At 47.9% G+C, this 20903-nt stretch overlaps 6 protein-coding genes across 6 annotated transcripts; 4 read left to right on the top strand and 2 right to left on the bottom strand.

Annotated features, from left to right (window-relative positions):
* Window positions 1–1553: 1553 nt before the first annotated feature.
* Window positions 1554–2597, top strand: LHYA1_G007106 (uncharacterized protein; the record flags this gene model as incomplete). The annotated part of the gene is made up of 1 exon (XM_031152038.1): window positions 1554–2597. The coding sequence occupies one exon, from the start codon at window positions 1554–1556 to the stop codon at window positions 2595–2597; it is 1044 nt and encodes a 347-aa protein (XP_031002838.1).
* Window positions 2598–7177: 4580 nt separating this feature from the next.
* fcyB_2 (Purine-cytosine permease) lies at window positions 7178–8863 on the top strand (the record flags this gene model as incomplete). The annotated part of the gene is made up of 3 exons (XM_031152037.1): window positions 7178–7435; window positions 7494–7693; window positions 7726–8863. 3 exons carry the CDS (start codon window positions 7178–7180, stop codon window positions 8861–8863), a joined length of 1596 nt encoding a protein of 531 aa, XP_031002837.1.
* Window positions 8864–9494: 631 nt separating this feature from the next.
* Window positions 9495–13214, bottom strand: HMGR (3-hydroxy-3-methylglutaryl-coenzyme A reductase; the record flags this gene model as incomplete). Its single annotated transcript, XM_031152036.1, has 2 exons — window positions 9495–9912; window positions 9967–13214. 2 exons carry the CDS (start codon window positions 13212–13214, stop codon window positions 9495–9497), a joined length of 3666 nt encoding a protein of 1221 aa, XP_031002836.1.
* A 1382-nt stretch (window positions 13215–14596) lies between these two features.
* pnc1 (Nicotinamidase) lies at window positions 14597–15436 on the top strand (the record flags this gene model as incomplete). The annotated part of the gene is made up of 3 exons (XM_031152035.1): window positions 14597–14630; window positions 14741–14772; window positions 14831–15436. The coding sequence occupies 3 exons, from the start codon at window positions 14597–14599 to the stop codon at window positions 15434–15436; spliced, it is 672 nt and encodes a 223-aa protein (XP_031002843.1).
* Window positions 15437–16066: 630 nt separating this feature from the next.
* NBP2 (NAP1-binding protein) lies at window positions 16067–17755 on the bottom strand (the record flags this gene model as incomplete). Its single annotated transcript, XM_031152034.1, has 1 exon — window positions 16067–17755. One exon carries the CDS (start codon window positions 17753–17755, stop codon window positions 16067–16069), a length of 1689 nt encoding a protein of 562 aa, XP_031002842.1.
* Window positions 17756–19770: 2015 nt separating this feature from the next.
* Window positions 19771–20596, top strand: ssu-72 (RNA polymerase II subunit A C-terminal domain phosphatase ssu-72; the record flags this gene model as incomplete). Its single annotated transcript, XM_031152033.1, has 2 exons — window positions 19771–19889; window positions 19942–20596. 2 exons carry the CDS (start codon window positions 19771–19773, stop codon window positions 20594–20596), a joined length of 774 nt encoding a protein of 257 aa, XP_031002841.1.
* Window positions 20597–20903: the final 307 nt, after the last annotated feature.

Below are 20903 nucleotides of genomic sequence, written 5' to 3'. Positions count from 1 at the left end.
GCTTGGTGGTATTCGCGTTGTGTTGTTGTGACTCGCCTGCGAGTACGATAACTTCCTGTGGATCTGCAGAATTCTCGTGGTGTTGAGTTGGAGTAACTTCTGGATGATGGTGTATTGGTATCGGTGGACGATGTGGGAAAGGTTTCAAAAGATGTAGAAAGGAATCAAAAGTGATTAAATAGTACCAATAGACAGCGCTGCTGAACAATGGTATTGCGAATGTAAGTATTGAGAACAATAACTAGGTATTGTGAATGGGGTTATTTGCTTTCCATTATTCACTCGGGAGGCTCAAAGACAGAAGTGTGAAAAACAGCATAGTGAAAATAGACTAACAAGAAGAAAGAAAATGAGGAAATCTTAAACAGAAAGGTAACACTACTGGAGTTATTAAAACAAAGACTCTCGTACCAACCAGAACAATGAATGGCATCTGAGTGACATGGCAATTGTCGACTCACTCCCTGTCTGTAGTCAAAGAGAGGACAGTGATCGTCGCCCTATCGTCGAGCCTTAGCGAGGTTTCTTGAAGTTTCAAGCCGAACTTTTCTATGGTTGGGGGTGGGGTTAAGCAGGGGAGGGGCCGCTACGCGACTCCTGCGACAACCGCTCAACCTCAAACGAGGGCCAGTCAAAAGCTCCAAGATCTAGAAAGATGAGATGCTTACAGTAACATGGCATGGGATGGCACGTCCCAGCTAAAAATGTCAGGTGCTGGTGACTGGATGCTACAGTCTGGACTGTGGCGCCTATACGCCTATAATACGATATCTCCAAAATACCCACCTGCGGCAAGTACGCGTGAGAGCAAGAATGACTAGCATTCACGCGCTGAGGTGCGTCTCCGAGAGGCTGGATAGTCTCATACAGTAGGATAGATACCTACCTCTGGACACAACTTTTGACCAGATAATGTAGACAGCACAATATAACAAACCCATGGACAGGTGGACATGCTCGCTCGGGGAGAGGATAATGGAATTGCGTGAGAAAGGGTCTTCGTCCTGCGACATGTATTGAAGCTCGTAAGGCCTCTCTCTCTGTTCGATGGCCGTCTCGTCATCTCGCTCGTATATCTTGAAGGCGCGACCAATGTCTACTATACAAGGACCAGTGTCGTTTCGCGCGGCAAAGAAGTTGTACCTAGAAAGAACTGGGATTCATGAGGCGCCACGTGCCGGGTTTTCGCCATCAAATAAACATATGCTGTGCAAAGACTTAAATACATCGTATCATGATCGAGTGAGGTGAGGTGAGAAGAAAGGAAGGGAGAAACGGGCGCCTCAGCTTTTTTTCTGGAGCGAAGATTTAGCGAGGGAATAACTTCTTTGTCCTAGCGACCTCTCACGCCTCTATCCTCTTCTTGTTGACACCAGGCATCGTTACATTGTCCCAAGAGGTAGTCACAGATTCACATCTCACCTTCTGCCAGCCTGGCCTGTTTCCAACCATTCAGCACTATCACAGATATTCAGATGTCTGTTAGCTTCCTTGAATCATACATACCGGTAGATCGCTTTGCTGACTGTAAGATCCCTTTGATAGTCTTAGACATGGCTTATTCCTTGCCAAGCACGAGTTTCATCAGCAGTCGTGTCAATTCCTCGACTTTCTTGATCATTGAGGATGACAGTTACGGAGAGCAGCCATACATCTACGTCAAGGTGTACCCAGACCACCTCATGGTCACGGATACAGGCTGCAACAGTCCTCGATCTAAGAACCGGTCTCTGATTTCCCTCCGTCAATATCTAGAAACATTTCCTCTCTCTTCGAACAACCAACAGCCTCTAAACCCCAACGGAGTCAAGGCGTACGTTATTCTTTGTTCTCATTGCCACTATGATCATATCCTGGGAATCACACAGTTTCTTTCCGCCAAGCCTACCATCATCGCATCCGATTTCAATAAAGAATTTATCTTGAATGATTTACCGGAGCACTCACTATGCAAATATATGAACACACCTACACCACGATATACTATTACGCATTGGGCTAAACATCTGGCTTATTTTACTCTTCCTGACATCCCTTTTCGTGTCCAATTCATCCACACTCCAGGTCATACGCCGGATGCATTAGCTTGGTTTGACATTGATGAGAATCATCTCTATGTTGGAGATTCCTTCTACGAACGGAAACGAAGCACGAAAATTCCTGAGCTACCAGACGATGCTGGCCAAGTCCCCGGACTCCCAGCCTCGCAAGCTGCAATTATCTTCCCCGAAGAGGGCGGTAATTGGATACAGTACATGTCATCACTTAACGTGCTTCTATCCTTTGTTCTACACAAAAACGTGGAATTGAGACGTCGTCATGAGATTCGCCATGCATCGATCCCGCGCGTCAAAGTCGGCAGTGGCCATCTAACTCATGATGCTGATGCTGAGAAAATGCTTCTTGAAGTACGAGCAATGTTTGAGCGAATCATTGCTAGGAAAGTTCAAGTCGTTGGTAGTGGTATTAAGAGGGGAGTCATTAACGATTACTGGCTCGAGAGTGAGGACTCGAGGTTCAGCGTTATGGCCCCTCGTCATCTTGCTGATGAAGCGAGAAAGCATTTTCACCCCCAGAGCAAAAGCTGTTCCCCATAGCATCTGCATCAGTGTAAATGGAATTCTTATAGAAATACACTTCGACCAACCCGATGGGCTAGTTCTCTGGAGTTCTTGGTAGCTGAAACGATGCATGGCTTTTGGAATATTTTTTGATTCCCTACGTTCTTTTCAGAAGGCTCTATCTATTAAGGTGAAATTGCAACCTTGGATTTCTCTAGCTATAGACAGCTTGTAATTCGGACACCTTTATTCTGATTAGATCGGCAAGTTCCAGTCTTCGGCCTCTGGATGTCAACACCTCCTGCCCCGCTTGCTCTCTTCCATATTCAGAATATCCAAGTCCTTCGTTAACAACTTCACCATACTTCACCTCCTTACTTGCTACTGCTGTTGTTGTCCCACACAAGTTCTGTCATTGAGCAGTTTGTCGCGAGCCCAGCTGCTTTCACGATCCCGTAGCATTCTCCAGAACAGCCATTGAAAGGGTTCGGCATGCTTTCCCTTGTTATGTAGCTGTTGATGATCTGTGCGAAGGTTGTGTTCATCATAAATTTTTGAGAAGGGGAACTAAAGACACCGCTATCCCATCCACCGGTGTAGCCGTAAGGAATTTCTCGGGCAATTGGAGCGGTGACGTTCACCGTTGTGACTAGGGGCTTTGAGACAATGGTGTAGGCTTGTTGGAGCAAGGGCCCGTCAAGGACAATGGTCGAAGCAACGACAATTGTGACTGCAACGAAATTGAATCCGCGACCAGACTTGACTGCTCCAAGGAGTCTCTGGACTCCCAGTACCAACTGAGGTCATAGAGCGTTCCACCTTGGAGTGTCTTTCACCACCACTGCACAGATTCAGCTTCAATCAACCGAGAAGAAAAATGTATCTTACAGCAAGAATAAACCCTCGGAGCGAGCATACTCAAGACAGACATTGGCCGTCGCGGAACAAACAGCTAGAAGAAAGAACAGAGGGAGAGACTCTCCAACTATCAACCTACTGTTCATCAAACTTATACAAAACAACTGCATCTGCGCCAGCACACAGAAGTACCATGAGTAGAGCCAGGACACCGGCGTAAGGATGTCGTCGAAGAAAACCCGAGACCCATGGATCGCCGCCATGTCTCGATTGGGACACTGTTGATTGACGGAGCTCTAGATGGAACCCTAGAAGTTGCTCTCAAGAGATCTTCAGACGAAACAGCCGAGACGGTGCTATGGTGCTTGGAAGTCCTCTGGTTACGAGACTGGTTGTTTTGGGACGCTCAAAAACACAAAGAGCTGCGTCAATGTAGCTCATTTTCGGGCTCGTGCGCATCGGCTTTTCAATAGTAGGGACTGGGAGAGACATTTCGAACATTGAACGGTTACTTTATCGTAGGGGTAAAGTGGATCACTAGAGGTGATCTCAGAGTCAAAGAGCAAGTGGGGTGAGTTGGTAGGTTGCTTCATTGCTTGGCCTATCTACGAGGGAAAGCTCTCTCTCTATATAGAGTGGTGCTTCGGCTTGTTGGCCTTTGCACGGATCGCCATCAACTGATCACTTTCAACATCGAACACAGTTGGCAATATGAAGAAGTCTCTTGACAAGGACACGGCATTGTCTCTATCTACGAATTTGCCAATCCCAACAATTGGTAGAGCTAACATACCGCCAAGATGTTGGTATTTCGTTTCTGCCTCCTAAGATAGCCTTGCGGGATAATAAGAAGGCTGGCGGCTCTCTACAGTGCTGGTGATTGGCACAAACGTTGTAGAGAGCCGATTATTGGGGTTTGATATTGAACTGTGCCACCAGCATGAAAGGGTTTGCAGAAACTATGCTTAAATAGCAAACCTAAAGTTGCCGAGCGGTTGTCTTGGGCTCCCAATTGGTGGCGGCTACTTGGCTGAGCTGCTTGTAGCCGCCGTGTTTCAGGAGTCGAAACACTTCACGTGAAGAGGTACAGTGTATTTTGCTTGCCATGTTATTCTGTAAAAAACGTTGGCGCAGCAGATGTTGGGACGAATATTTGAAGGTAGAAGGAGCTGCATATATTCGACAGAAGTGTTGCGCTTAGCGCACTTGCCGTTTTCAGGTAAAGCAGACGAGCGAAGTGCAAACCTTCGTAGATGGCATTTTTTCTCGAAACTTAACAAGGTACTTACGATTTACCATGATTCAAGCATGGTGTACCTGTAGACTTCCGATCTCGCAAAAAGTCCGACTCCACCAAACCCAAAAGTCGATCTCCATTATGAGCTATCATATTCCCCACAATGGCATGTCTTGGAGCTACAGAAAACGGTTGGGTTCGAGTGTCATTGCTTTGCTGTCAAAATGGACCCCTGCATTGCATCAACGCCGCGCCGTTTTTGTATCTCGAAGAACGCTCACCGCTGATGTGAGTTGCCGATTCTGCTTGGAATAGGAGCCATGCAGTTCTTGACATATGCGAGTCATACGGAAAGCTGCAGTTATGATACTCATCACATTGGAGCGGGGTATTCACCGACTTTTGGAAAGAGTATGCAGCAGTGAGTGAGAAGAGGAGGAAGTCTTTACTTGAAGAAGAGATGTAATTTGAAGGAGGTGAAAATGCTGATCGAGGACGATAGGAACAATAGAGGGGAAATCGATACCTTGCGGAAATCCTTAGCCTTGTGCGACGCAGACGAGGGACTGCGTCAATTAGAAACTACAGAGTTATCAGCATCGCAACATACACTGATGCAATGAGCTTGAGAGATCTGTGGTCCAGATTAGAAGAAGCATCAGGATAGCCCTATAGGCGGGGACTTCACGCTTCATGGAGAGCCTAGCCTCGAATTCTGATATTCCAACTAAAGCTGTATGCGGCTGCTTAAGCACGTTTAGCTTGCGTTTCAATCTCAAAAGAAAAAAGGTTCGTTCCAAATGGGAGGGTCGTCGACACTGTACTACCCCAAGGCTCGCCCCGCGAAGTGAAAGCGGCCATCGGGCAATCCCGAAACGTGGAACCTCGACTCGACTCAATTGAGCATCTCGAGGCGGACAACGTGGGACTACCCTGTAAGAAGCCTCTATTTGGGCAAATTGCGACACTGTAGCTCATCTCGTCTGAAGTTCTGGAAAGTTGCTTGTACTTCTCCCGGACCTCATCGCATCGCAGGGAAACGACCGTGGTCATAATAGAAGGTGCAGCTTCCCGCCTTCACCTTAACCCCCCCCACCTAAACTAACAAGGAACCGGCCTTAGATGCAGCTTGGGAAGAGAGTTTGACTACCGAAGAAGAGGAGAAGAGAAAGGCAATTGAGGAGCATGGCAAGGCAAGGTCGAGAAGATCCACTGCACGAAAGCAACCCTGTTCTGGCTTAGCCGTTTTAGGCAAGGCGTCTCTACTCATTATCTGGATCGTAATTATCTTACTTCTGTCGTCCTCTTATTCACAGGAGGTTCAGACCGAAACGCAGTGCACGCCTGCAATGCATGTGGGCTTTGACCGCTGTGCAACAGAGGTCTCTTGCAGCTTCTCTATTCATCAAAACGTCCAAGGCGCGGCGGCTCAATGCAAGCTCCCATCTCTGCAAGCATTCTTGTCAGCGGCGGACCGCGTCGAACATAAGAGGTACACATGGGAAATAATCATCTATTTCGTTCGATCTGTGGGGAATTCTGCCTTCTATTTGTTCTAGCATACTGCAGGCAGCATCCCGATTCTATTCGCGACATGTATTTCGCGGTTTTAACCATCGACACTCGAGTAAGATAGTACGAAGCGCCAGCCCTGTAGTGTCCATGATCTACATGCAAAATACTTTCAGAAAGAGAAATCCAGCTGAGAACCCTGTGTCTGCATCATGCATTTGCGAGGTTATCGTGAACCTGTGAAAATTTCTACAAGAAGTGATTGGAGGTTTCGACCATATGGCTTGCCAAGGAGTATGTCCAAGTAGGTCTTGTCGTTCGTGCTGCCTTAAGGTCAGTGGATGCACAGAAAACCCGTGGCGTCGCCATTCAAGGTCAAGTATAGCGGGACAATCGTGCTATTCAGCTCCCACGACATCTGAGATCTGGATGAGTTTTAAAGTTTCAAAGTTTCGAGTTAAGTTCGCATCGGGTACCGGCGTGATCGTGTGCAAGAAATGATGCTCTTGAACTTTGATATCTGCTAAGACCTTCTGGAGCCTTTTTGATATCTTCTAGCACCTTTAGACCCCGCGTCCACCTCTTTCCTAAGTTTCGGGGCTCCGTTTAGCTCTGATTTCCTTATCAGTGACTAAATACTACTTTTCAGGCCCTTGAGCCCACAGCTAAGGCTATTGGCTGAAGGAATCTCTCACGGTTGCTTCCACCCAACTACTAAAACATCGGAGTCGTCCGCAGGCCGGACCCAATGCATACAGTACCTCTTTCTCCACGCAGAGCTACCCTGGTCTTAGATCCCTGTTTCAAGGTGGCAATACACGGCTACTAGATTTTTATATATTACTATCATCCGTCCTCCCTGTTTCCTGTTCCAATGCAAGCAGGACATTGGCAGTGAAGGTTCATATTTGAACCTACCTCTCACTCCAATTGGGATACTCGAATAGTTTCAGAATATTAAACGAAAACAGTCCCATACTTCCAATCTCGACATAACTCATCTTTCAAAATGGGTCCTTTTTCGAAAAACAAGTCCGACTTCGACGTCGAGTCAGTACCGGCTGAAAAATCAGGGGGGTCGAGCGAGTATGGCAGCGGTATTGTCCCAGACGAAGGTGCTGTTCCCGCCGAGACTTTCGTTTTGGGAGATTCTTGGTATGCGAGGACACAGAGACTCGCGGGGAAATTTGGTGTAGAGCAGAGAGGTATCGAGCGTGTTCCAAGTGACGAGCGTTCCGATGCTGGTATGTCACAAATTGGAACTTTGGTAAGCTTCCCTTCCTATATGACATTGCAATACAAAATCGCCACTAACTCCAAAATAGTGGCTCAGTGCCAACATGGTCGTTTCGTCTTTTGCCATTGGAGCTCTGGCATACCCTGTCTTCTACCTTGGATTCATTGACACAATTTTGATCATCTTCTTCGTCAACTTGATGGGAATACTTCCTGTCTGTTTCTTTTCGACTTTTGGCCCTCGATTCGGATTGAGACAGATGGTGCTAAGCCGTTTCTACTTTGGATGGTATGGTGTAAAAATCAGTAAGTCACCTGAAGCCTCAATGGCGGTCCTGGATCTAACCTCTTCGAAGTTGCTGTTTTCAACATCCTGGCTTGTATTGGTTGGTCCTCTGTAAATGTCATTGTTGGAGCCCAATTGTTCAATGCTGTCAACCACAATATGCCTGGCTGGGCTGGAATCTTGGTAATTGCGGTCTCAACCTTCCTCATTACCCTCTTCGGGTATAAGATTGTTCACACCTACGAGAGATACTCCTGGATTCCATGCTTAATTATCTTCTTGGTTGTATTGGGAGAATTCGCCCACTCTGGTGAATTTTCGAACATCCCAATGGGCGTCGGGATATCTGAAGCAGGATCTGCTCTTTCCTTTGCCGCATCCGTTTATGGGTTTGCCACTGGATGGACCTCCTATGCTGCCGACTACACTGTTTACCAACCTGTCGGTCGTTCCCGCAAATCGATCTTTCTGTGGACGTTCGCCGGCCTTTCATTCCCTCTTCTCTTCACCCAAATGCTCGGTGCTGCTATCGCAACGACAATGGCTGCCAACGATGGAGACAATGCTTATATGGATGGCTATAGTTCTTCTGGCATTGGAGGACTTCTGGCCGCCGTCATCGTCCCACCATTGGGCAAATTCGGTCAATTCTGCTTGGTCATTCTCGCACTCTCCATCGTTGCCAACAACTGCCCGAACATCTACTCCGTCTCTCTCAGTCTCCAACTCCTGGCTCGTGTGTCCCAACGCGTTCCCCGATTCATTTGGACCTTTATCGGAACATGCGTCTATGTCGCCATCGCAATCCCAGGTTACAGTCACTTTGAGTCCATCCTCGAAAACTTCATGCTGGTGATTGGGTACTGGCTGGCTATTTATGAGGGCATTTCCATTTCGGAACATGTTTTCTTCAAGCGTGGATTCAGCGGATATAACCCTCAGGACTACCTCGAGCCTAGCAAGCTTCCTCCTGGATTCGCCGCCATCACTGCTTTCCTCTTTGGTGTTATGGGAGCTGTGCTCGGAATGGCTCAGGTATGGTTCACGGGTCCCATTGGAAAGCTCTGCGGTGCTGAATATGGTGGTGACGTTGGATTTGAATTGGCGTTCTCCTTCTCTGCTATTTCCTACTGTATATTAAGATCTTTCGAAAAGTCCTACTTTAGACGGTAGAAGTTGGAGTTGGAAGGCGTCCAGTTTTTGTCAGCTTTAAAAATGATTGGATTATGATGTGGGGCCAAGCACACTATTTTTGTTTTGGAGATATACCCCACCTATATTTACTCCCATAAAATTTACTTTTGATAAATATTTTGTCCTTGACTACTATTGTTGTTAATGCCCTCCATGCGCAACATCACCTCAAAAAATATATATATATATCTCTGCAATCATCCCACCATCCTACTTCATAATAAGATTAGAAGCCAACGTTGGAAAGAACGACTATTACGTGTGAGAGTCCACGCACGGCATTGCGTCTTCCATAAATACATTAAAAATTTGACCGTGTTCTTCAAAGTGATTCTCATGCGAAATAGGGGTAGTCTCCCAAGTAAGCGCTATTATGAGATATTTTTAGTGGCTTTCATTGTAAGCTCCTGCGTCTAAAGTATCTAACCGCCCCTGTCCAAAAGTCCAGAGCACAGTGTAAAACCAATCGAAGAAAGACCAAATCTAGGTCTATGTCTGTATTGACACCAAGGTAAACAGTGCCCAAGTTTATAGCAAGCTTGCGCTCTAGAATAATGAAAACGCCATAAAAACTCCATCCAATGCCAATTATTTATTTCCATTTACTGCACTATTTCCTCGCCTCGGCAGCTCTGAGAATAGCAGCTGACGACATTGTGGTAGAGGGCGACATTGTTAAGCCAGCTCTTTCTTGCATGCTTGCCACTGCAGTAGTCACGGGTGTTTGAGCACCAGTCGGTGCTGGGGTGCTCGTTCTCGTTACGGGCGCACTACGGTTGTGTGCCATGTGGCTTTGGACCAAATGGCCTGCAGCAAGAGCACTGCACAGTGACAGTTCTCCTGCAAGCACACCCGCCGCAACAATGCGCGCAAGCTTTCGGGCATTGTCACCCGGGTTCGTGGGATGCGAGCCTCGGACACCGAGCAGATCGAGCATCGCGCTTTGTGGTTCAAGAATTGTACCACCACCCAATGTTCCAACCTCGATGGAGGGCATCGAAACACTGATTTGAAGGTTCCCACGAAGGCTACGTGATTTGGTTAGTAAAGTTCAACAATCTTTGGGTTATGGGTCAGCTTACTTCTTCATGAGTGTGATACAATTACTGCTTTCGACGTTTTGGGCTGGATCTTGACCAGTGGCTAAGAAAATGGCAGTGACAATGTTCGAGGCATGGGCGTTAAAGCCACCAATACTTCCAGCCATTGCGCTTCCGACTAGATTCTTGGCAATATTCAGCTCCACCATAGCATCTACACTCGTCTTGAGGACCTTCCGCACAGTCTCGGCAGGGATGATGGCCTCTGCAACGACGCTCTTTCCCCGACCATCAATCCAGTTGATTGCAGCGGGCTTCTTGTCAGTGCAGTAGTTGCCAGAAACGGAAATGACGTTCATGTCTTCAAACCCACTGTCTGACATGACAGTCAAAGCATACTCGACGCCTTTGGAGATCATGTTCATCCCCATTGCATCACCAGTAGTAGTCTTGAAACGGGGATAGAGATTTGTGCCTGCCAACGCAGTCTTGAGTGATTGAAGACGAGCAAATCTGCTCGTAGAGTTGAACGCCTTTCTCATAGTTTCTTGGCCAGCTTCGGAATCTAACCATACTTTCGCGGCGCCTGCTCGCTCTAGAGTTTCAAATGCAACAATGGGGCCTCGAGTCATGCCATCGCCCGTTATGACCGTGACTGCGCCGCCACCAGAGTTGATAGCTTTAGCACCACGACTTGTACTGGCGACAAGAACACCTTCTGTCGTAGCCATGGGTAGGAAAAAGCTCTGACCATCAATGACAATCGGTCCAGCAACACCAAGTGGTAAGGGCATGTATCCAATAACGTTTTCGCAACAAGCGCCGAGGACACGATCATAGTTGTAGTTCTGGTACGGTAACAAGGACGACTCCAAGAGACTAGTAGTCTCGGAAGTAGCGGGAGTTCGCGAGATGATCGATCTCCGAATCTTGACAGCGCGAGTAGCATCCTTCAATGTTTTTTCGAGAGCATAGCCAGGGAGTTTGCCTTGCAAGGATAGCTCTACGAGCTCCCTATCGGTGAGCTCTGGTGTTCGCTTTTCTCGAAGCATCTGATCCATTTGTTCCTGGGTGCGGCGTAGACTAGGCTCTGTTTGCACTCGGCTGAGAGTAGATGGCCGGCTGTCTACTGGAGTTCTGCGCATGGTGAGAACGTCCGACTCATCGTCTGTTGTTGCTGGAGTTGGTGGTGCTACATTTTCAGTAGCTGTTGGATCGATGGAGGGTAACTTCAGTGTCGGCGTTGAGGCTGAGTTGTTGAACCTCTCAGCTAACGCAAGCTCTGAAGCATCCACGGAATGGTGAGGAGCCAGCTGCAGGGGTTCTTTGATGCTCCATCTCGCAGCATTGAATAGATAACCGTTCAAAATCACACTCAATGCTAGAAGAACGACTATCCATTTCGACAAAATCGGATCTTCTAGGCTCTTGAGTATGCCATCAACGACGCGGCCCCCCATTCCATAGTCGCTGACGTATTCTCCATTCTCATTTCGTAGTGACGATCTGTCCTTACCACCTCTGGAAGGCTTGGCGTAATGTATCGAAGGGTACTCGAGCTCGTACTTGATAGGTGTAAGTATGGTGACCACGGTCGATTTGTCATGAGACTTCGCAGACTCGAAGATAAACTCGAGACCATTCGATGCGACTTTGAATGGATCCATGGGAGGCGAGTTTATGACGTGCAGTCCATTCCCCGTAATCCCACTCACTGTAGGAGGCGCTGCGTTGTTCTTTCCACCTCGGAATGGGATGGTGCAGATGTTTAGAGCATTGATTATGACAAATCCCGACACCATGAGAACCTTGAATTTCGGGATGCTGCTGTCTCGGACTTTGCGTCCAAATATATCGCTGGTACCTGAGTTTTTGGCTTTCGGCCATTCCTCGCTTTGGGCAACAGTCTCAGCTACCCGGTGGTTGATACCATCATCTTCAAGAGCCTGGCGCAGCGCAACGTGGCGTTTGATCCGGTTGAATTCCAGCTTGATACTTAGAATAGCAGTGTAGAAGGTGAAAAGAAGAATGCAGTCGAATACCAGAATCCAAGCAGCTAGGAAACAGAAATGTTGCAATCCACCTTGTACACCAGAAAACGCTCCCATAGTCAAAAGGGAAATTTCAACCACGTAGTCACGGACGATTTCGTAGCCCTTCTCCTCAATAGCTACTTGAACAGCATATCCAATCGAAGTTGACATTTGTTTCTTCTCCAAATCTCCAGCTTTGGGACTGCTCTGAGCTCGTGGTCTGCGTGTGTTTATCGATGCGGACAATACAGCCTTAGTCAGGAAGATGGCCTTATCGAAACCAATTATAACCACTAGGAACGGTAAACCTTCCGAAAGTAGAACCATGTTCATTGGTACTCCCATTCTTGTAGTTACAAGGAGGCCGAAGAGGAAGGCGAAGACCGATGAGATCAAGGTAGTTGCAAAGAGCCAGAAATTGGAACCCATTCGTCGCATAGAGGCGAAAAGAGAGACAAAGGTTAGATGCATAGTCGTGTATCCCAGCACCATGATTATGATGTCGAGCGTCTTGGCATTTTTAATCAGATCCACGAATTCGGTCCAGGCGTTCAGGGCCCAACTTCTGACACTGTAATCTGATTCGTGAACCCTCGCAGCTTTCATGAGCCACATCTTTTGCTCCCTGAGATGCTCAGCTTCCATTCCAGTACGGGCTTTTTCGTCGTGTAGTTCTAGTTCCATGACAGAATTTGGCAGTTCTTGAGCCCCGGCAAGAAATTCCGCAGCCTGGCTGTATGGAACTGAGTATGCCAGAGCACTATCCTGGGAGAGTGGGGCCAGCGGGTTGGATGTCGATGGTAGGTGGGTGACGGTCAAGTTTTCCGGTACAGGTACAACGTTGGGTAGAGGAGCAGTCTGTGGAGAATTGGCGGCTAGCGAATCCGGGAAGACAAAAGTGAGAAGGGCTAGATGATCCACGCCCTGTGGGATTGGCGTCGTAGTGTCCGTTGCTTGCCATTTCCAACCAGTTTCTTCTCCAACTCTCAATTGACGGCTACCTGCAGTTAAGGAGGCCCAGTCGGCCTTTCCCCCAGCTGTAGCTTTCACCACATCGAAGAGACTACTTTCCAGCAGGCCAATATAAGTCGTGCTCGCCAAGAAGGCAACAATGACAATTGTATGTATGGGGTGGAGACATGCTCTGTACGAGATGGCCTGCAAAATCGGTGTGATTTTTTTGTTCAACCAAACCGGACGAGCAGGAGTCTTCGCGGTATCTGTCTGAGCCCCGCGAATTCGGGCGAGAAGAGGCATTTTCGAGGTTTCAAGGTTTGGAGGTCTTGTAACAGGATCTAAAAAGCCATCGAAAGGTGCGGGTTATCTGCTGTTGTTTTGTCTGCCTATGGGGCGCAGCAATCAGCTTCTATTACCCAGCAGAGTTTGAATATGCGACGAGGGTGTTAAAAAAAAAGAATATGCGCGAGGCGATTGGAAACTATCCCGAGGAGTATTTGACTCCAAAAAGACTCGGAGGCCGAATCATTTTAGGAAAATACCGAGATGCGTTTGTTCTCAACAGACTCGGCCGAATCCTTTTGGGCCGCCGCCCATCGGTGCCAATGACATGGCAGAGATCTGACAGAGGCTTTTCCGAGTATCAATTGACGACTCCCGCGTGGATAGCTATAGGATTCCTGTATGGTATCGCAGAGAAGGTGGAATTTGGGGAGATGTGGAAAACGCGCAAATAAACAAACATACCTAGGCGTGAACTAGGACTACTCGAGTGGTGTTGAATCCAGGAGTATGACCCAAAGCTGGCGAGTTGTGCGCGACCTTGGTGAGTCTTGTAGAGAGAGCGAAAGAGAAAGAGAAAGAGAAAAGGAGGACCAAGTGCCAAATTAATGCTTGTTTGGTGGTGGCAGTCAATTTGGGCGGGCTAGAAGCAAAGAGCGATGGAAATGAATTTCGGTTACAGTTCTGTTCTAGCGTTTCCCGATAGTGTCACTGCTAGGTTCCCGATAGAGGAGGATAAAGGGGGTACAGCGCAGCGCCCCTGAAAGAAGAAACTTTACGATAATGGAAAGGCTTGATATTGTTCTTTTGCCTCCTTTCAACTTTTCTTTTCTACAGTAATAGCCGTAGTAGTATCTCCTTCACCTATGGCTCATGTTAATGCTCAAGTGGGTGTTGGGCTGTGCCGTCTCAAAGGGTAAAAAGGCAATAGTGGCGGCGGGGATTATTTCTACGTTTACAAGTATCTTTCCTAACTTGCTTCTTTGCCACCACACATCATGTTACGCAGTAGTTTTATTGTTATTTCGAGCTGCAGATTTTGAGTTTGTGATACATCAGAATCAGAGTCCGTTTTCATGCTGGGGCGTCCAATAGAGTGAGAATTGTAATTCTTAGCGCAAGATTCCTTCCCCGCAACATGCGATAAGCTCAAGATCCAAAAGATCGCCACCACCGCTCACATCTCGAGCTGGCCGTGTTAGATTCCATTTCATAGAATACCTACGAGTCAATTGACTAGTCAATTGACTCGTCATTATCTTCTTAGTCTTTCCAGTGACGCCTGGCATTTCCAGAATTTTCCCTAAAAGTAATATAAAGCTACTGTAATCCCTCATTCTTGGGCACAAACTTTCAGAGCTTCCCCACCACATAGCATTGATATCTTTACATTTACCAACATGGCAAACCCCGACTTCAAATCCGCTTTAATCAGTAAGACCAATGGCTCCGATAACGTTTCAAGATATCACAAGACATCAAATGTCACACAATCCGGATCACCGCATACTCAAGAAACATAGCTGACCACCCTTCCTCCATAGTCGTTGACGTCCAAGAAGACTTCTGTCCACCCGTACGCCCTCATCCCCGTCCAACCTCTGCAACCCAACTAACCCTCCCCCCCCCACCAGAATGGCACCCTAGCAGTCCCCAATGCCCGATCTATAATCCCAACAATCAACCACCTCCTCGCCCTCCCCTTCCCCCTCAAAGTAGCCACCAAAGACTGGCACCCCGCGAACCACACCTCCTTCTCCTCTACGCACCCCGGGACACACCCCTTCACCTCAACCACAACCATAACCACACCCATCGGGTCCTACGAAACGAAACTCTGGCCCGACCACTGTATCCAGGGAACACCCGGCGCCGAGCTCCTCCCTTCCCTATCCCTATCTAGGATTGATAGGGTAGTAGAGAAGGGCCAGAGGCAGGACATAGAAATGTATTCCGCGTTTTACGATCCGCACAAATGTGTTGATAGTGGGCTGAAGGGTATACTCGAGCGTGAGGCCGTGACTGATGTTTTTGTGGTGGGCTTGGCTTTTGATTATTGTGTTAGGGCTACGGCGGTGGATGCCGCTGCTGAGGGCTTCAGGACGTGGGTTGTGGGGGAGGCGACGAGAGCTGTGGATGCGGCAGGGTGGGATGAAGTTGTGGGGGACTTAAAGGAGAAGGGGGTGCAGGTTGTGAGTGTAGATGGGGAGGAAGTTGCGAGGGTAACGGGAGGGAAGTAATGTTGGTTTGGGTTTTAGGTTTGGGGCGTTGGGAGTCATGATATGATATTTAGATTGAGTTGGGAGCTTTAAGCTGAACTCGATCAAAGGACTCTTGAGTTTGGAGTGCACGTACTTTGTAAGAGCTGGAGCATCTTTCCTTCAACGCTTTATCAATGGCCGATAGACAGGTTATATGAGACTAAATCTTACGTATAATCCTACTCGCATTTAACTAATACTAGCTTTGGATCAAATTAGGTTGAACAAGACTTTCTTATGTTCATTATCTGATATCCTTCCCCTACTAATTCATCATCATCCCCATCCTATCTCATACATTATCAAGCTTCCATCCAATGCATAGATATCGAGCCTTCCCACTCAATAATCCGCTAACATCAAATAAAACTATTGTCATAAACTTCATAACCTTATATGCATCGCCTCCCCTTGTCCAAAGAATGAATAATACAGTGTGTTCAAGCAAAAGAACCGATCTACCCAAAACAAACATATGCAACCGACGAAATGGGGTATTGAAAATGCAAGAACAAACGCAGAAAACCAGTACAACAACAACAATAAACCCTCCCATCCCGCTAGATCAAAATTTCCACTCCTTCGATTTTGTAAAATGCCACTGCCTGGTCAGGGACTTTGAACACCCTTCTCGTCGTCGGATGAATCTTCGGATGAGTCACTGTCTGGGCTTTCGGGCTGCTGGACTGCTATCGAAGGCTCAAGTTTTGCATCTGGGAGAGTGACTGCTATTGGTGTGGTGTCTGAACTGTCCTCTGTCTTTTTGACTTTGGCTTCTTGACTATTTGGTCGTTCTCGGGAGCCTTCCAGAGAACTTGAGAGCGTAGGGGTGTTGGCTTGGCTTCCCCCTCGCTGTCCATGGTAATGGATCACTTGAGGTGGGGCTTGACCAGCTTGGGTACCCAAAAGATGCTGGGGGTATGGATGAAGGTCCCTTGAAGATGTCGAGAAGGTGGAAACGATGGGTTGTTGGTATTCGTTGTTGCCATTACTAGCAGCAGGAGCATTCCCGAAGCTTTGATTGTGCTGCGCCTGAGTAGGTGTGCCCGAATCGACAACGGGACTAAGCATCTGATCATTTGCTTGTCCCTTCAGACTATTCAAGCCTCCTTGAATATCGCGCAGTAACCGAACATACTCCTCGGGAACCAATCCACTTTCTTGTGTCCTCGGATCCATTGCCACTAGCCAGCCTTGACCATGTCGGTAAGATACCACAATTACTTGGCCTTCCACTAATGGCAGTTCATTCTCATTCTCTCGTTGGAAGTCAAAAAGAGCTACAGCCTTTCCATGCATTTCTTCATCTGGCGATGCAATTGTGAACTGGTAGTCTCTAGAGTACCTGGACTCATCATGCCGTGTCATTCCTGGAGAAGACTCGGAACTTGATGCATCTGATTCGGATGGGTAATCCTGACCCGTTTCATCCGTGTATGACCTGCTGGGTAGAGTGCCAGCAAAGTGAGAATCTCTCTGTCCTGGTAAATTGTAAGGAGCCAGTGTCGAATGTCGTGCTTGTTCCGCAGGATATGTAACAATTTCACCCCCTGGTCCATTCGCCTCTTCCCCTTGATTAACATAATACCTTTCAGCTCCATCGACACGGGTCCCGACGAAATAGCCTCTGTCGTTATCATAATTTTCTTGGCTGAGCATACTAGCGGTTCTTGCTCCGTCTCCACGGTTCCTACTTCTTCCGCGCCCGTGGCCATTTCCCACTGCACTGGATGACTTGTGTTTTCTGTGTCGAGAGCTCACAACCACCGGACTTTGAAGGTCCTCGTCTTCGCTCCATGGCGGACCATCACCAAAGTGTATTGGAGCCAGCTGTTCTCCCTTGGAAAGCCCATCAACGGTCCACGGTCCAGGCGCCCAGCCACCCCCACTATCCCATGAAGTAGGAGGATCAGACAGTTGCTTCTGGGATTCACTGACTGGCGTCGAAGCACCGGAGGCTGGTTGGGAGGGCTCAGGCGGTGGCCCATAGTGCATAGGATGTGATATGGGAAATGCGAAGTCTCGAACCAGTGTATAGGGCAGACTTGTATGAAACACGGGAAATATATGTGAGGGCGGCCGTGATCGAGAGGGCGCGGAATAGTTCGAGTATTGGGACAGTCTGTTTCTTGCGGCCTGTGAATTAGGGCGTTGTAACACGGAGCGCCGAGTGGCGGGTGATGTGATTAGAGGTGGTAGTTGTGGGTGGTTCGGATTTGAAGATGGGGAGGATATTGGGGATGGAGAGGTAGCTGGTGATGATGTTGTGTCCAACGTTGGGGACATTACGGCTGCCATTTTATGAAGAGTCGCTGCCTGCGTAGATGTGGTTTTATGTCGATTGTGTTTGTATTGTACGGTGATGGCAGAGCCGTTGACAGCTTGGCCAGCAAGCCTCAAATCGCACCAAATATGTATTCGCCAACAGACGCAGCCTCGCAGGAGCAAATATTGACAATTAAGATTCGCTGGCGCGATCCCTCAACAGCCACTGCGCTCTAAGTTGCAAGTGAAGGTTTCCCAACAGTGACTAAAGGTCGTTACGGTAGATGTTGGTATGCGTAGCGAATGCTTGACGCTCGTTTCGATGGGGAAGAGTAGATGCTGGCGCAACAGACGCGCTGTCCGGGTTGGGGGGCTGTTCTGATTTGAGGGTTGGGACTGAAGCGGTTGCGGTTGGGTCTCTTTGAACAAGGCCGATCCTCGTTTTTTAACTTTTGGGACAGAGCCCGAAAGGCCAGATCTTCGCGATCTTCGCAAGAGAATGTGTCTTGTTGTCGCCCAGCCGTGATCACCAATTGCCTTGGCGCAGGTGGAAGTTGAATAGCAGTGGCTGAGCCTACAGTATCACAGTTGAAGAAGACTCGCGCTCAGACCGCAATCAAGCGGTTACTCGTAGGCGCAAAGAGGACGAGGGCAAGGGCGAGGGCAACTGGTAAGCGCGAGACTCAGACGCCTCAGCTGCAAGTTTGTCTTGATGTTGACCAGCGAACAGACCAACCCCGCAGGCGCAATATTGAGGGCGACAAGAGTTGTTTGTTGACTTGGGATGCACACGTGACAGCGAGAAGAGGGCGCGAAGGAGGGAAGGGAGGGAGGAAGGGAATGAATGGTATGGTATGGTAAGGTAAGGAAGGTATGGATGGTATGATCCTTTTGGTGGTGGTGGGAGAGATGGGATGAGATGGTGGATGGACTGATACAGTGCGGTCGGTCGGTACTGTACTAGGTAGAGAGATCTTCTCTGGAATGGCAACAGGGAGCATCAGGGAGTAACATTTTGGCTAAGCTAAGGCCGATGATCTATTTGGGGACATGCAAGCGAGAAAAAGAGCCCCTGTGCTTCTTCTTAGGCGTTTCAGGTCCGAGGTCCAGGCATTCCATTGGTTGACCGCGTTCATCTCCACTCTTCCGTTGTTCCGATGATTAAAGCTATATGGGCGGCCATAACGACCATATTGTTCTGAAGTAAAGTTATATCCATACCTAAGTGTTTTCTTACTTTCAAAGGAACCCTTTATCTTTCTTTGTTAAAGAGATCCTACTACTCTGTCATTCTTTGTCACGTGTGATATATTGAGAGAGTCAGAGAGTTGAAAGTTGAGAGTTGTAGCGAATGCCAAAGGTTATTGAGGTTGTTAAATAAGAAAGCAATTTATATCTTCACTAGCCAACCCAAGCTGCCTACCTCCCCACAGCTCCAGGTAATTTGAGGTATTTCGTACCTGAATCGGCGGAAAAGTGGCTTATCTGAAATATGCGTGTACGATGTACGTAAAAGACTGATATGCCACGTGTACTTTCATAAGCGCCAAGTTGCATTCCATCTGATTAATAATTAGCTAGCTCCAAGTGAAGCTGTAGCTGGCTGTACTCTTGTAACTGTAACTGCGGAATTATGCTTTATAGGTCGCCGTAGCAGTCTTCTTCCACCCAAGCGCCTTGAAATTTTGTTAGCTGCATCATGAGCTTTGTGCGAAAACATAGGAACTTGCCTTCACCCAATCCCACACAAAACAACTTTGCAAGAATCATAATGGCCATGACTTGATACTCGGTACGTATACACATATCATTCCCTTGACCCATCCCATCCTACACAATGATGAACATTTATATTGGAGCTGTCTTATTCTCATGATGACACAATCTTATTATACGCAACTTCTGAATGCCTTCCCCTCTCTCGAATGTATATGAACTCTTCCCTCTGTACGAGAGCTAATCTGCGAAGGAGACACAGAATTGTGTGACTGAGGGCCATGCTCTTTGAACTGTGAAGCTCTGCCCACGTGTCAGCAACATCGCTCAGCATGGCACAAGTACACGCACAACCGGAGGCGGTGAATGGGGGGACATCAAATGGAATGCCAGAGGACTCTGGAGGCTTCAAACTCAAGTTCTGCACCGTCTGTGCGAGTAACAACAACAGGTTCGTTGCTCCACCACCATCCATCCATATCAAATATTAATATCATTTCCAGGTCCATGGAATCACATCTCCGACTTGCCGCCGCCAATTACCCAGTCATATCCTTCGGCACCGGTTCTCTCGTCCGTCTTCCTGGACCCTCCATCACTCAACCAAATGTCTACCAATTCAACAAAACCTCATACGATAGCATGTACAGAGAGCTCGAGGCCAAAGATCCGCGCTTATACCGTGCAAATGGTATTCTGAACATGTTGGGACGGAATAGAGACGTCAAATGGGGCCCGGAGAGATGGCAAGACTGGCAGCCTGGCGTGCCTAGGCTGGAGCACAACACAGATCGGGGCAGTGAAGGAGTAGAGGGAGGAGTGGTAGATGTTGTCATTACCTGCGAAGAAAGATGCTGGGACGCGGTCGTCGATGATCTCCTCAATCGAGGATCTCCTTTGAACCGACCTGTCCACGTCATTAACGTAGATATCAAGGATAACCACGAAGAAGCCTTGATCGGCGGAAGAGGTATCCTGGACTTGGCAGATTCTCTCAATAAGGCTGCAGCAGAAGCTAGAGACATGAATCCGAGTGGTTTTGATAGTGGGAACGCTGCTAGTAGAACCAGCTTTGATGAACGCGTTCCTGAAATCATTGGAGAGTGGCAGGAGAGATGGCCAAATCTACCAGCGGTATGGACGTTGGCATGGTTTTGAGGATTGCACATCGGCGTATATTAGGATGGGCGTTCAGGACCGGGATACCCTTTGCTGGATTCATGGGATCATTGGAAAAGATGGGTTCGACCATTTAGCAATAGCCATGTCTAGACAGTATGGGCAACTGGTAGCCCATAAATAAACCAATGGAACAGTGCTGGCACATCTAGGAAGCAATGAATTTGTGAAATACAAATACCGGAGAGAAATAAATGACCCTTTAGTTAATGCGAGTCCATTTCAGTTCAGTACAAGGGGACCCTTTCATATATATTTAGATCCACCGGTTACCCAGGGGCTACAA

Source organism: Lachnellula hyalina (assembly GCF_007821495.1).
Source record: "Lachnellula hyalina strain CBS 185.66 chromosome Unknown contig00148, whole genome shotgun sequence".
In the NCBI taxonomy this organism is placed as follows: domain Eukaryota; kingdom Fungi; phylum Ascomycota; class Leotiomycetes; order Helotiales; family Lachnaceae; genus Lachnellula; species Lachnellula hyalina.
The sequence above is the reverse complement of the archived record's forward strand: the minus strand, read 5'-3'. Positions and strand labels throughout refer to the sequence as shown.